The sequence below is a fragment of the Eretmochelys imbricata genome, chromosome 5 (assembly GCF_965152235.1).
Source record: "Eretmochelys imbricata isolate rEreImb1 chromosome 5, rEreImb1.hap1, whole genome shotgun sequence".
In the NCBI taxonomy this organism is placed as follows: Eukaryota; Metazoa; Chordata; order Testudines; family Cheloniidae; genus Eretmochelys; species Eretmochelys imbricata.
Genome location: NC_135576.1, coordinates 68,937,873 through 68,953,654, shown reverse-complemented (window position 1 = coordinate 68,953,654; position 15,782 = coordinate 68,937,873). Strand labels below are relative to the sequence as shown.

At 43.3% G+C, this 15,782-nt stretch overlaps 1 protein-coding gene across 3 annotated transcripts in view; it reads right to left on the bottom strand.

Annotated features, from left to right (window-relative positions):
* The window catches only part of FER (FER tyrosine kinase), a 446,225-nt gene that overhangs the window by 321,523 nt on the left and 108,920 nt on the right, over positions 1-15,782 (bottom strand). For all 3 annotated transcript variants that reach the window (XR_013346171.1, XM_077817292.1, XM_077817291.1), the window contains one exon: positions 6,637-6,759. Coding sequence is in view for 2 of the 3 variants with exons in the window: in XM_077817292.1 (XP_077673418.1) it covers positions 6,637-6,759 (123 nt within the window). In the remaining variant the exon portion in view is untranslated. The remainder of the gene's footprint in view (positions 1-6,636; positions 6,760-15,782) is intronic.

Below are 15,782 nucleotides of genomic sequence, written 5' to 3'. Positions count from 1 at the left end.
TATGGTGTCACTAAAATACGCTGTGGGTTTGGGAAGCTCCCAGATACTAGCTCTCCAGACAATGCCAAGGAAAATAACCAATGCCCGGGCAGGTGTCAAACAACCCATCAACAGCCACTGTTCAGCAAGGAAGCTACAATTCAATGACTCACCTGCATAAGGCCACACCAGGGAAATTACTCAACCTTGCCTGGGGACTCAGCAATGCCCACCAGACATGCCTGGACTTGTGTTCTCCAAGCACGTGGGGCTGAGGGTATAAAACAGAACTCAGAGGTTCCATGCTTAGCCTTTTCTCCTGTCCCCACCTGTGCTGCAAGCAACAGACACACTCAGAAAAAGACTGAAGACTCCAACAGGAGACTGGCCCAAGGGTGAAACCTGTGCACGATGAACTGCAATATCCAGTGGGGTGAGAAAAACTGCTTAATCTAGATGTTGCCCAGTCTAATAGGGTTGAGACTTTAGACTGCGTGCTTATATTTTATTTTATTTTGCTAATCACTCTGATTTTTTGCTTATCACTTATAAACACTTAAAATCTATCTTTTGTAGTCAACAGATTTGTTTAACTGTTTATCTTTACCAGTGAGTCTGCCTGAAGTGTGTGGTAAATCTGCTCAGGTTTGTAAAGGCTGGTGTATATCCACTTTCCACTGATGAAGTGGTGAACCAATTAATAAATGTGCACTGCTCATCCTGAACAGAGCAAGACGGTATATTCCTGAGGTACAAGGCTGGGAGCTGGAGGGATTTGGCTGGTGCCTTTCTCTGTGTGATTCATGAGTGGCTCTGGGAGCATTCATGCAATCCAGCTGGGTGTGGGGCTCCACATATAGTTGTGCTGAGTGATCACAGCACCTGGAGGAGTTTGCTGCTTGTCACGAGCAAAGCATTGTGAGAGACAGCCCAGGCTGGAGAGTTAAGGGGGCAAAGCAGTCCCAGGCTGCGCCCTGGGGATCCTGTCACATAGACAGTACCAAATTCAAGTCCCATGGGGGAATGGGATCTCCTATATAAGGGTACAGCCTGTCCACACCTGAAATAATTTAATGGTTTTAGGATTAGAAAACATGTATCTACCACAGATTGGTGGGTGGAATATGGAGATAGCTGCCAGGTAAATGCTGACAGAATTTACAGAGAGGTCTTGATGTTTCCAGTGAAGCAAATAATCCAGGATATGCTGGATAGAAGACAGGATCAGAAAAATAAACTTCTACTGAGACCAGTTGGACAAACTCTTCCACTTCATCAGGTAAGCATATTTAGCGGACAACTTCCTGCTCTTTATAAGAATGTTTTGCACATCCACAGAACACTCAGCCTCTTGAGATGTTAACCATTGAGCGTCCACACCTTATGACGAAGGGTGCATGGGTTGGGATGCATCTTCCAACTGTGGTTCTGTGATAGGTCAGGTTCCTGAGGTTGCGATATTCAACTTGATAGAAATTTAGCAGACTGAAGAACCAATACTGACAACGCTAGGCTGGCTTTATGAGGATCATGAGAGTTCAGTCCTGCTTGAGCTTGCATAACACTTTGTGGGGCACAGGAATAGAAGAATAGACATATAGCGCCTTTGCTTTCCATGAGAGAAGGAAAGAATTTGTTAAGGAGCCCAGACCGTGCCACGCCCTACAACAAAACAAGTTGCATTTTCTGTTCAATCAAATAATGAACAGGTCTATCTCTGGGACCTTCTAAGACTGAAGGATGAATCTCTCAACCTCTGGTTTGAAAGACCATTTGTGGTCTTTCCTGAATGTTCAGCTTAGAAAATCTGCTAAGCTATTCTGAACACCAGGAAGTTGGGGGACTATGAGATATACTGCACTGCTGATACAAAAGTCCTATAGATCTATCACTTCTTGACAGAGATGATCAGATCTGGCATCTCCCTGTCTGTTCACGCACAACATTGCCGCAATATCGTCTGTGAGGATTTGTAAGGTAGCCTCCTTGATATGAAGGATGAACACCTGACACTCCAGGCAAATTGCCTGCCAACTCTGATACATTTATGTGTAGGGTGAGATCTTGATCCATCCACAGACCTTGGGTATGCAGGCTCCCTAAGTGAGCCTCTCAACCAAGATATGAAGCATCCATAATTATAATTGTGGACAGAGAGGAAAAGGGAACTCCCATACACATGATGGTAGGATCCTTCCACCAATCTAGTGAGGTTACGACTTCTGTAGGTATGCGAATCAGCATGTCCAACAGATGATGAGATGAGGAATAAACTGACTTCGTCCAGCCCTGCAACATTCTGAGGTGAAGTCTGGCACGCTGGTTCATGTACATGCAGGCAGCCATCTGCCCCAAAAGTCTTAAACAGCTTCTTACTATTGTGGGCAGAGGGGCTTTTAAGCGACACACAAATATATAGTATTATCTAGAACCTGGCTTGTGGCAAGAATATTCTGGCCAATGTAGAGTCGAGGATCACCACTATAAATGCTGTTCTCTGAACTGGGGGGAAAAAAAACAACAATTTGTCCTCACTAATCAATGGGCTCAATTACTAGAAAAGGGATTGCATCTGGTGAAACCAACTTCTACTTTGTGCTTGAAACAATCCCAAGATAGCCACTTGTCCAGATAGGGGAATATCTGTAGCAGACAGGCATGGCCTCCCTCGGAGATTGACAGTGAGGACTGGCCAGACCCCACCGGTGGGCGGAACCAGGAAAGCCATACCCGCCATGCCAGAAGCAGAGGCGTAGGACAGCAAGAGGAAGTATAAAAGGCAGGCCCTGTAGCTCATTTGGGGGGAAGCCACTGAGGGAAGCAGAAGCTTCCACCCTGCTTCTGAAGCCTGAGCCTGCTGAGAACTTCTGATGCCCTAAAGACTCACCTGAACTGCCTGAGCTACCAGACATGCCCGATGCTGAGGAGCAGCTGGGATTACCACTTGCAGTTTAGCACGGGGCGACGGAGGACAACCCAGAGATCCAGATACACCCCGAAGGAAGGGTGGGAAGTTTTCCAGGGACAGAGGACTACGATCCGGCTGGGTTGCTGCCTGAGTCAGGTTCAGCATGTTGCAGCTGGATCCCCGCTGACCCAACAGCACACCACTCAACCACTGTTAGGGCCCTGGACTGGGATGTAGTGGAGTCAGGTGGGCCTGCATCCCCCTATCTCCTGCCATCCCACCCGATGGAGGTGGCAGGAACACAGATCTTCGGAACTTTCTGTGACTCTGATGGATAGTCATATGAAAATATGCATTACTCAAGTCAAGGAAAGTGTACCAGTGGGGGCTAGAGAGAGAATAATGGCAGCCAGGGTGACCACAAAATATTTTTTTTAACTATGTATTTGTTTAAATCTCACAAGTCCAAAATGGGCCTGAGACCTCCTTTTCCCTTTGGAATCAGAAAATGGAGAGAATAGAACCCTTCCCTCAAGGGAGAGGAGGCTACCTCCTCTATGGCTCCCACTGGTAAAAGGGACTGTACATCTTGAAGAGAAAATGGTCCCTGAAGAAGGACAAGGGAGGGAAGTGGGAAGGAAGAACAGAAATAAACTGCAGGATGTATTCCAGTTCTGTGGGGCTTAGAACCCATTGAGCAGTGGCAATGAGGGCTCAAGTTTGTAGGAAGTGGGATAACCTATTGAAAAAAATAGGGGTGGGAGAAACTATAACATGGTGAGCAAGTACCCTTGTCTTCAACAAAGCTGTCAAATAGTCTGCCCAGAGGCCACACCCTGACTTGAGAAATCTGCTTTAGGACGAGCAGGTGATGGTCTTCTCTTGAGTGTCTTGCCCCATTTTCTGAACTGATAGGGATACTTATGCAGAGACGAAGGTCAGAATTACTCTCTTTTAGGAAGAGGTGTGTAAATACCCACGGCTTTCAATATGGCCCTGGAATCCTTGAAACTATGCAACACCACATCAGTCTTTTGAGAGAAGGGGGTATGACATTCAAAGGGAAGGTCCTGGCTTGTTTGCTGAACTTCTGATGAGAGACGAGATGACTGCAGCCAGGAACATCTGTGCCTAGGACAGACACCATGACTCTATAGCTGTCATCCAAGGTTGCCTGCAGTGAATTTCGAGCCACTAGATTCCTCTACCATGACCTGAAAGTCACACCTACTCTCCTCTGGCAACTTGTCCGAGAACTTCAGCATGCTGTTCCAGTGTGAGAAATCGTATCTAGCCAATAAGGATCGGTGAATGGAGATATGATATTGAAGACCAGATATTGAATAAGCCTTTCTACCAAAAAGGACTAGCTTCTTTTCTTTTTGGCCCTTTGGGGCAGCAGAAACTCAACTCTGATATCACTAAGGAACCTGGGGGAGGTGCCTGTAAAAATGCTCATATCATTGAGAAGGGACATGACACTGCAGTTAAAAACCCATGGCTGGTCTGTACTATCTGACTCAGGTTCACAGAGCTCGGGCTAAGGGGCTGTTTAATTCTGGTGTAGACATTTAGGTTCGGGCTGGAGCCTAGGCTCTAGGAAACTTCAAGGTGGGAGGGTCCTAAAGCTCAGGCTGCAGCCTGAGCCTGAAAGTCAATAGTACAACTAAACAGCCTTGCAAGCCCGAGCCCGACTGGCCCAGCCCAGTCATCCATGTCTAATTACAGTACAGACATACATTTGGTTCTCGTGTGTGTCTGGGGCAGAGAAGCCAGTGTCTGCCAGAAGGACTTTGTAAGATACAAAATGGCCGGAATTCCGAAAGGCCCCGCAGAACTGAGTATGTCAACCAGTCTGTGGGAGCATTCCTGAACTACCTCATCTTGAATATCAAAAGATCTAGCGTCTCTCTTACATTTGATGATATCCTGTGAAGCTGTCAAAGAAAGAAGAGGAATCCCCAGATACCATAATCTTATCCAGTGACAAGGAGGATTAATTCAAAAGGTTTAAGTTTGAACTTCCTGGAATGGTGAGGCTACCGGTACTAGAGTTTAGATGAGCCTGTGTTTCTTACTCACTACCAATATCGGTATCAGAGACAGAAGCCTGAATAGCTTCAGAGGATCTAGCTTACTATCTGCTAGGTGACTACAGGACAAGGAACTGGGGACGACCATGAAGTAGCAGGTATGCCCCAGAGCTAGCAGTGTGGCACAGGACACCAGCCATAACCGCTCCCTATGTCTCAGTCTCTGGAACAACTTCCAAAAATCAGACAGGTGCTTGGATGGTAATTCTCCTGATGACAGCAATGGCCCTTCCATCCCAGGAAAATGGTGCACAAGAGCTAACCTTAGACTTAAACAGAATCTGGAGGATCTGGTGCCATGCCTCTTGGTGCCTGAGACAGAGAACATCTGCTGGATGATGCCAGTACCAGGGACAACATATTAGGTTTACTCCTGGATTGGACAGTATGAGAAAGAGTTAGGCGTTTCAAGAACTTGACCATCAACGGTACTGTGATCTGCTGCCCCTGCCTTGAAGTAACTTGGGACTCTTCTGCTGGCAGCGAGCATGCCAGAGCCTGGAGAAGGACCTGTAACAGTAGATTTACCTCCTACCCAAATGGAAAATCCAGCATCTTGAGACAGACCAAGTCTCTTTCTGTTGCATAAGCCTCAGGATTTGTTAGCACCGCAAGACCTTCTTGATTTATTTTGTACCTGCACTGAGGGCAGTAAAAGTCAGCCTCAACAGCCCGGAAGCCACTGCCAGATTGAACAATTCTTACAAGGGTGAGGCAGAGGCTGGTACTGGGCACAGTCACTTATCCACTGTTCTGCTGGTAGATAACGCCAGGGATCTTAATCTCCTCTCAAGACTGCATCTACCCATCTTAGAGGAACAGTGCTGACCAGATCTCTTGTGCTTTGTCCTCAGTACCAGAGAAAAAGATAGGTGCTTTCCTTCCAACAATCTTCTCTGGGGTGGAAACAGCAATGTCTGGAGAGACACTCCTTGTTGAAAAGGAACACTCCGCATCGCACTAAGCACGAAGGCTCTGATACAAGACAGCCTCCATAAGAATGTGGAATCTCACGTCCCTGTTTTTTATACAACACTTTAAATCTCTATAGATCTGGCCCTGGTCTTGAATGTGGACCTCATCCAGACATTTGGAGCAAGGGTCACTCACCAGAAGAGATTCTTGCAACTGGCACAAGACTTAAAGCCTGAGCTAAAAGGCATCCCCCACTACTGAGCATAAACATTTGCACTAAGAGTGTCTCTGTTGGAAAACCAAGAAAAAAGAAATGAAGAAAACCTAGACTCAGTACAATAATGAGTGCCACTAAACAAGAAGAATGCCTTCCCCCGCCCCCCAAACATATATACTACTGAACCATATACAAATAGACTGAAAACCAATGATAGTGTGGGGAAACTTGGATAAACAAGTTGACATGCTCCTACTACAGATCACAGCTAATAAGAAGGAATGGGGGGAGAGAGAGGGTCATGACAGCTCCGCCCTTTATATCATCAATCCATAGGACGAGTGTGCTGAAAGCAAATGTGCCACCCTGACGGATACCACTACGGGAAAAAATGGGGCACTGGGAACGCACAAACTTGAAGTGGAATAGACATGTGCAAGTTACTCAAAGAAGAACTGCATATTACAATACAAACAACTTTTTTCTTTAAAATTTTCACCTTCCAATATCTTTGCCACACTTACTCTGATTTTTTTTCACAGGTCTTAGAAGATTCTTCTATTTTCTTTTCTAGTTCCAACAAAAGCTCCTCTTTGTTCAAAAGCGTCTGCTGTGTCTGAATCAATTCTTCTACTACTGTTTTCAACCTAGAATACAGGTCAGTTGTACAAATCAAAAATATGCATTTACTACATACATACAATACAAACTGTGCACATGTGTATGTGTTGCTTTGTATATCTAAAAAAAAGAGCTGAAAATAAAAGCAGTAATCCTTAAAATAGTTTCTAGTTCGACACTTTCCCTTTCTTGGTAATATGTTTATTAAATTGCTTATTTTGTGAATGTACCTTATTATATGGGTACACTCTAGATCTGGGTGCGCACTGTTGGGAGTGAAGGCACATTTTAGGCCTGATAAAAGTCTGCTGTGATTTTTAAGAGTCTGTTTGGATAATTTTTAACAGTTTAAAACTTAAGTAGAACCACCCATGTGTAAGAAAATGAAGAGTAATCACATTTGTGAGGAAAACAAAAAGATAAAGCATCCATAAAGCTAGAAAAAATTGGTTTGAGTTAGCACAAAACTTGTACCAACAGGGGTGGAGAACTGATATGAAACAGAAACTAATGCATATTCATAAGAAAAAACAACAAAAGTTATAAATAGTTATTCTAAACAAAGGGAAGCTGAAGATGTGTATTTGTCTGGTATTGGAGACGTCTGTGTGGTGACTGTCTGGATGAGCCTCCCACTTGTGTGTAATTGATCACTACTTACTCAGCAGATAAAGGCTTCATTCTTTGATGTAGTAGCACTTAAAATGCTTCTTACGCATTTTAATTTTTTTAAAAACTTGAAGCAGTTCTAGGCCAAGAGCATACACAGTAATATATAAAAGAATCAATTCCTTCCCAGCATTCATCCAGTTATTAATTCATTAATAGAGATATTCCAGGCAACAATGACATAACACAGTTAACGAAAAGGATTGGATTTACTGTTTTGGAACTTTTCTCCTAATGGTCTACTACTGCCCACACTTTTTCAATTGGAAGAAGAGTCAAATGAGTCAAATCAAGCAGGCTTTAGCTATCAGGGAATTGTATTCCATACACACTAAAATAAGATTAATCTGCATTTGATCCTGTGATATATATTAATGATTTATCTCCTATGTAAACTCATTGTCTATTTTACAATCCCAGATTTAAGCTTGCAACACTTCAATTAACGTACACATAATTACCTGTACAAATTCCTCATTATATATTAATCTCAAATTTAATATTAATTACAAATCCTTTCCCTTTAAAACCTTGATTAAGAATGTTTATTTGCTGACCCTACATGTGACTGTAAATATTTCTTTCACAACTTTCAAAAATTCATTGACCTAACTCATTTTATAGAGATTAGGCACTGTATTTAACTATCAACTATTAACATATAGAAATTTAAATCCAAATTAATATTATCATTCGTCTCTAAAGCATATAATTACTTTCAGACAGCATTAACATTTTAATGTGCCCTACAATTTTTTTTAAAAAAAGTGTATGCAGTGTAGTAGTAGCCATGTCCTTCCCAGGATATTAGAAAGACAAGATGGGTGAGATATCATCTTCTACTGGACCTTCTGTTAGTGAGAGAGACAAACTTTCGAGCCATAGAGCTCTTCTTCAGGACTTGAAGTTCCGTGTGGCTTCATAGCTTGTCTCTCTCACCAACAGAAGTTGGTCCAATAAAACGTATTACTTCACCCACCTTGTCTCTCTAATTTAAAAAATTCTGATTTAAAATCAGAGCACCAAGTTGGAATAGGAAATTGATGTAGCTCTTCCCAATACTTCTGAACTCTGTGATAAAGTTTGGACTTATCTTTGAGCAAGAGAAGACAAGTTAGTTGTTTTAAACTTCCTTTTTGTTCTAAATAACCATCTGAAGTCTGGACACCCTTTAGGACTGGCTAGAGCTGGTATCTCAAACTATCACCCTGGTTACAATTTGTCACAGGATATTTCATCATGGACCCACATCTGTCTTCTGGACAAAAGTAGTTCAGAAAGAGACTATTACTAACTCATCAGTCACTTTAATCATAACTAGCTTTCATAATAATACATTTCCAAATTATTCATCTTTACATTGAACCTGGACATATCAAACCATTATGAAACCTTCCATATGCTGGGCTTACAAATTATCTTAATGATCTATCTGGAAGAGCTACTTGGGAATTTTTCTTGATCACTGATTTAGCAGTCTCAAATATTAATAAATATGAATACATATTTGTACAAAATAGCTATTGGAAGATTTGTTTCACTCATATGGGTACTGATTCACATTCCCACTCACCCTTTTACTAGCTTAACAGACATTCTCTACCAGTCATATATTATTTGCTCTTTTAATTCATCCCACTATCTTCTAAATATAATATTTTATCACAGTATTCTATTTTGTTTGCATATGTTAATGCAGTAGCTTCCATTAAACCATCAACACTTATCAGCAAATACCAAAGTTTCTCTTTGTACTTAGAGGAGAACCACTGGTAAATGCTGACACAGAGACCACTATGTGTATACTATGGTTCTTTATTGGATTATTTACTTAGCTTTACGCTATTTTTAAACATAAAACTGATCCAATTTTCCACACAATGTATTTTATAATGGAGATAACGGTTTAACTAAACTTAACCCAATAACATAATGTAGGAAAATATGTATTCGGTTTAAATCAAATACAGGGATTTTAGCAGCCAAGGGAAAGCTTAAATAAAAAATGTAACTAGCAAGTTAAGTTGTAAAAGTGATATGCTCAAATTATAGCTGGTAAGAGAAGAGAAGCCCTGAATTATCAAAACTGATTCTGACAAAGAAAAATTATTTTTTGATGTAATACACTTATCATGACATTTAACATACCAGTGTCAACTTGAAGAAAGGGGCCAAATCATAAAATCTTGTCTACTCAAAGCCAGGAAAGGGGTCATTTCCAAACTGCTCAAAACTGGTTCTTAGCTCAAGTGAACAATTGGCTCTGACATCACTTGTTTGTTAAAGTCTATAAAAAAAAGTGAGCTCGTAAAGGGTTCATTACTAGTGTCTGCCTGTGCAAGCTGGAGACAACCATCGTGGGTTTGAGCACTCCTGGGCCTAGTCCTTTGATAAGCACCTGATCATTATTTATAACTGTATTTTATGAGGACATGATGACTGCTTACACATCTAAGGCACATTTGAAGCAACTGTATAAATACCATTTGACCTTTGAATTTAATAAAAGAATTATAGCTAAATTAATATTTGGTGGTATCCTGCATAAACAATAATATCCATAACCTTCTCCACCAGGAGGAGCTCACCCAGAGCTATAGCAGCTGGCTACTGATTTTTTTTTCATACACCCTCTTTCAGAATCTGGCAGTCTGAATTACTACAAATTATCACTATGTTGGGAATAATTACAAAAATAATTCATTACAGACACAAATCTTACGATAGATAATCAACTTATAGTATGTTTCCTGATAAAGGGACACATTGCCGTCAGCACAGTGCGGGTGCACAGGGGATGAGGGACACAAAGAACCTTTCCCTTGGACAGCCTGTGCAAGAATAAGACACTTGCAATCCCTGACCTCTGGAGAAAAATTTATCTGAAGAGCAAAGAAAATACTCCCTTCATGTACCACCAAAGGCGACAAGAAGAAAAGTAGTGGCATTGCTTTGATCCTTTCCACAATCAGGCTATGGGAGTATGCTGTACCATCCTTCAGGATGATAGAGAACACACTCTTCATCTATACACCAAGAAAAAGAAGAGCTCCCCACAGCTTCCCCGGGACAGTGCAGCTTCATACGAGCTCATACTGGGGACTTGAGGCTAAATGTCACAATCAAGCCCACAGATACTTTTTGGGGAAAGGTAGCAAACAACAGTGAGATTTAAAAGAATTACATCACATGCTATTCTATATTTGCTTTCTATTTATTAAACATTTTGTTTAATTATTAAATTCACTACAGTTAGGACATATATAAGAACACAACCAACTCTGCATTTATCATGGACTCATACATAACAAATTGTAAATGTACATTGCAAAAAGCACTGATTTTCACTTAAGCAGTCTATTCCTTCAATATAGATGTGCATATTTCCCATTGCCATCAGCAACAATCACACACACACGCATCAGAAGAAGCGTAGATTACCCTAATTTAATTGCGCTATGTTCATAAGCATGCTTGAATTCTTGCTGAACAGTCAACTAGGTAAGAATCCCCAACCCAAAAAGTTTATAACCTGACCATGGATGCCTCTTTGTGTGGATTTGCAGACTGTGGCGTGCATTTTTCCACATTTGGTGTGGAACTTGGTGTGGATTTGCAGAAACTATGGCCTGCATTTCCCCTCTCAGAAAGCCAGGCTGGGGGGACCATCCAGTGTGAAAGGTGTCTGCTGGTGGAATCCCTCGGGAAGCAGGTGAGAACTACAGGAGGAGGTGTGTAGGCTAAGGCACATCCAAGCCCACAATGAATTCATTGAGAGTATTCCTATGGAGACGTCCAAGGGCAATGGTGGTGGCTTACCAAATAGATTTTAGTACTTTTCTAAGTACAGCAGCATGGAAGAAAGTATCTGTGAAAGCAGACAAAGTGGGTGTCCAGGCTGACACTGATGATGGAGCAGACAGTGTGGGTGGCTTAAACAAGAAGAGAGACCAGCGGTCAGAGATGCAGGCAGGTGCTGAGTGTTGAAGGCCTTTTAGCCAAGGACAAGAAGTTTGAACTTAATGCACAGGACTATGGGGAGCCAGTCGAGGTCCTTAAATAGGAAAGTGACTGGTCACAGCAGCGAGCAAGAAAGGTTTTGGCTCTGGCATTTCAGATGTATTTAGCTTTGGCTAAAGATACTGCTAATATCGTCAACATTTCTCAGTCAGGCTTCAGGCCATGTCACTGAACAAAAATGGCACAAGATAATCTTGAGCCAGGGCAAAGGCCACACATTCATATTTATACAGTTACACTTCTCTGCAGCATTTGATATTGCTGACCATGGAATCCTGGAATGCCTTGGAAATGTAGCAGGATCATTCCAAGTCATTTCTCTCAAACTGGAGAATCACATGGGCTCCTCCTCCAGAACTCTCAACCCATGGAGTCCCATATAGAGCCGTCCTCTCCTCCTTGTTCAACACTGTATATGTACCCACTTGATGAGACTGAAACAATACAAACTAAATTGTCAGCAACAAATGCAAGACGCTCGCTCTACATCACCATCACATCAGATGCAAATAGCACCATTTCTCAGTTATCCCATGGCTTGGCTGAAATCAGTAACCAGTTGAAAAGCTAAAATGAGACTTTTCAACTGGAAAGTGATGCTTCTCAGGGAAAATGAAGCACTTTAAAAGCTCATTGCCTCCACAGCATCACCTGCAGATGGTCAAGACAGTCCTCAGAATCAATCTTAATCTTGACTTCTCACTGCTTCTAGACACCCAAATAGATAGAGCTGTGAAAAATAATCTTTTCTAGCTATGACTAGAAAGAACACTTCACTCCTCATATCACATCCAGACTTCAACAATGATCAATGAAGTAATGACCTGCTGGCTTGATTGCTGTAGTTCTCTATACCTAGGTATGACTCCACTCACCCCCCACCCCCGCCACCAATAAAACAAGTATCCAGTTGCTCAGTAACACAGGGTACCAAGAGCACATCACCCCACTGCTCTCTTCATTGGCTCCTTGTGGATTATGAGGTCAAAATCAGGGTTTAAATCTTCAAAACCCTGCATAAAGTCATCCTAAATTCTCCAGAGGTTCACCTCATTCTGTGTGATTATACCTTATTACAACAGCTCTAAGCTTCTTCCCAGGCTCTTCCATAACCTCTCCAGGCTTTGGCCTGTACCAACCCAATAGTACAATCTATTCCTTTCAGGTCTCTCACTGTTCTGAAAAATGTGATGTGTCAAACCTTTTTGAAACATCTTCCTGTGCCTACAGTTTTCCAGATTCTCACTAGACTACAACCCACAGATAGTTTCCACTTTTTGTATATTGATCCTATCAAGTACAAATATCTCTAAGCTTTCACAAGATAGATAATGTTTTTAGTCATACTGTCCATTAATTGAAGTCAAAGGAATATATCCTGTCATGGAATAAAAAGAATATTTCAAAGAACCCAACAGATAGTAATCTAGTTAAATAATGACATCCTATTCATGTACGCAAGAGTTGCAGGACTGGGCACTAACTCTTAAGGGTCTAAGTCTGAAGTTAGTCCATAAATAACTGGAATCAGTCCAGCATCTGCTATAAAATAGAAAACTATATTCTCTACCAGCATGCAAGTAGTGGAGTGCCACGTGGTGATGCTAGGATAACTTAATCTTGATATTTAAAGGATAATGTCTTTACCAATAAAATTTATGAGTTAGAACATAGATAAGAATGGTAGAACAGTTGACTCTCCGGGAAGTATTAACAAGTGAATCAACTTGCTTTTTTTTTTTTTTTTTTTTGGCAGACGTCAAAAGAGGCTCTTACACTGGGATGGTTCAGTTGGCCTCATTATTTTAACTGTTTCCCAGAATTTGTGTGTGTGAAAATCTGTCTGCCTCTATTCCAAATACAGCTCTAATTTTATGAAAGCCTATTTCCATTAGGAAAGATACTGATAAAGAGGAAGTTACTTACCTGTAACTGGAGGTTCTTCGAGACATATGGTCCCCATTTGGATTCCAATTGTGAGTGCACATGAATGCCATGATCCAGAGCTAGACAAGTTGTACAGCAATGTCTGTTGACCAACACGTGCGTCATCCTCACATCCACAGCTAAGGTTATAAGAGGCCATGTGGATTGACGCTACTCTAATTCCCTTGCCACTAAGCAGTGTAGTCCATAGTAGAGGGGAGGGAGAGCAGGTATTGGAATCTAAACAGGGACCACACATCTCAAAGAACCTCTAATTACAGGTAAGTAACCTCCTTTTCTTCTTTGAGTGATGGTCCCCATATGGATTCCAAATGTCGGTGAGTAGTGAGCAATCATCAACATGGAGGTGGGTGCAAAGCCTCACAGGAAGTGATAGTCTGCAGCAGGCACAGCCAATGGCAGCATCCCCTGCTACTGCTGGGGCAATGGAGTAGTAAGAGATAAAAGTGTGGACAGAGCTCAACATGGCTGCTTGGCAACATTCTGCTATGGCACGTATGCAAGGTAGGCCTTTGTAAAGGTTTGTGCCTGCATGGAGTGAGCTGTGACTCCAGGAGGTGGAGGTATCTGGGAGAGTATAGCATTCGGAGATCCATTTGGAGATAAGCTGCAAGGAGAGGGCTTGTCCTTTGCAATGGCAATGAAGACCCTGGGTAAAATGCAGAAGGCATGAGTGGACGTAGAAGGCCACTGCACGGCCGACGTCAAGAGTGTTCAGTGTTTTACCTCTGCTGGAGGCATGGGATTTGGGATAGAAGACCGGGAGGTGGATGTACTAGTTGAGGCGGAATGTGAACACCATCTTAGGGATGAATTTGGGGTCCAGGCATAAGGAGACCTTGTCCTTATGGAATCTGGGCTGTGTGTTGACCAAGGGGGAGGAGAGGTCGGCCATCATGGCTGCCAACTCGCTAACATGTCACACCGACGTGATGGTGACTAAGAAGATCACCTTCATTGAGAGGTAGGAAAGACAGCACATCATGAGGCTTGATCAGGGCAGAGTGACATTAAGGTCCCAGGAAGGGGATGGCTTGCACAGTGGTAGAAAGGCATTGAGTAGACCTTTGGGGAAACAAACAGTGGTTGGATGACTGAACAAAGTGGAACTGTCTACCAGAGGGAGGAAGGAAGGCACTGTGCGCTGTCAGGTGGATCCAAATGGAACTGTGGACAAGACCCAACAGCTTGAGTTGGAGAAGGTAGTCAAGGACGAGAGAGATGGATATGAAGTCTAGCGGGAAATGGTGGCAGTGAGCCCAGATGGTGAACCGTTTCCATTTCACTTGATAGCAGGCCCTGGAGGACAGCCTCCTGCTGCGCATGAGGACAAGCACTGGGATAGAGCATGACCTGTGTACTCATGAGATCCACCCAAACACCAACCCGTGAGGCAGAACAGGCAGGAGTTGGGGTGCCGGAGTCGGGGTGCCGGAGTCATCCATACATCTGTGAAAGGAGATCCGGGTGTGCATGGAGGCAGAGCGGGAGATGAGCAGAGAGGCGGAGGAGGTCTGTGAACCAATACTGACGAGGCCAAATGGGGCTATCAGTCTGACTGCTACTCAATACCAGCAAACCTTGAGCAGAACTTGTGGGAGCAGGGGAATGGGTGGTAAGGCATAGCAGAGATTGCCAGTACAGTGGAGGAGAAGGCCACTGCCACAGGATTCTGCCCACACAACCGTGCCCACACGACCCCCCTGGAGCAATAAGAGGGAAGTTCGCAGTTCTCTCTGACCACAAAGAGGTCCCAGAGCAGGGTGCTCCATCTGCGGAAACCAAAGCATAGGGTAGGATTCTGAGGCTCCTAATTGTGCTTTGCGTAGAAGGACTTGCTGAGCATGTCCACAAGGGAGTTATGGGCACTCAGGAGATATACACCTGGAGTGTAACACTGTGTTTGATGCACCAGTTCCAGAAGTGGACAGCCTCCGCACAGAAGGAGGGAGACTTGGTGCTGCCTTACTTGATGACAGACTACCACAGCCATGTTGTTAGAGAGCAGTTGAATGTGACAAGATTGTATGAGGGGGAGGAACGCCTGACAGGTGAGGCAGGCAGCACACAATTCCAGGATGTTGATATGCATCCTGGAGAGGTCCAGAGACTGCAACCAGCTGGATGCCCCAGCCAACGAGGGAGGTATCCGTGGTCAGAGTGGCATAGGGGAGTGGGAGCTGTAAAGAGGGTGCCAACCAGGACCTTCGTTGGGTTGGTTCACCATGCAGGGGATGCCAGGACAACAGTGGGAGGCAGGACAAGTTTGTCCAAGCAGCCTGTCTGCAGCTTGTAGATAGAGAGGAGCCACACCTGAAGGCAGTGTATGTGTAGGTGGCATGAGGCATCACAGAGGTACAGGTCATCATGTGGCCGAGGAGGGAAAGTCAATGGTGGATGGAGGTGCGTGGAG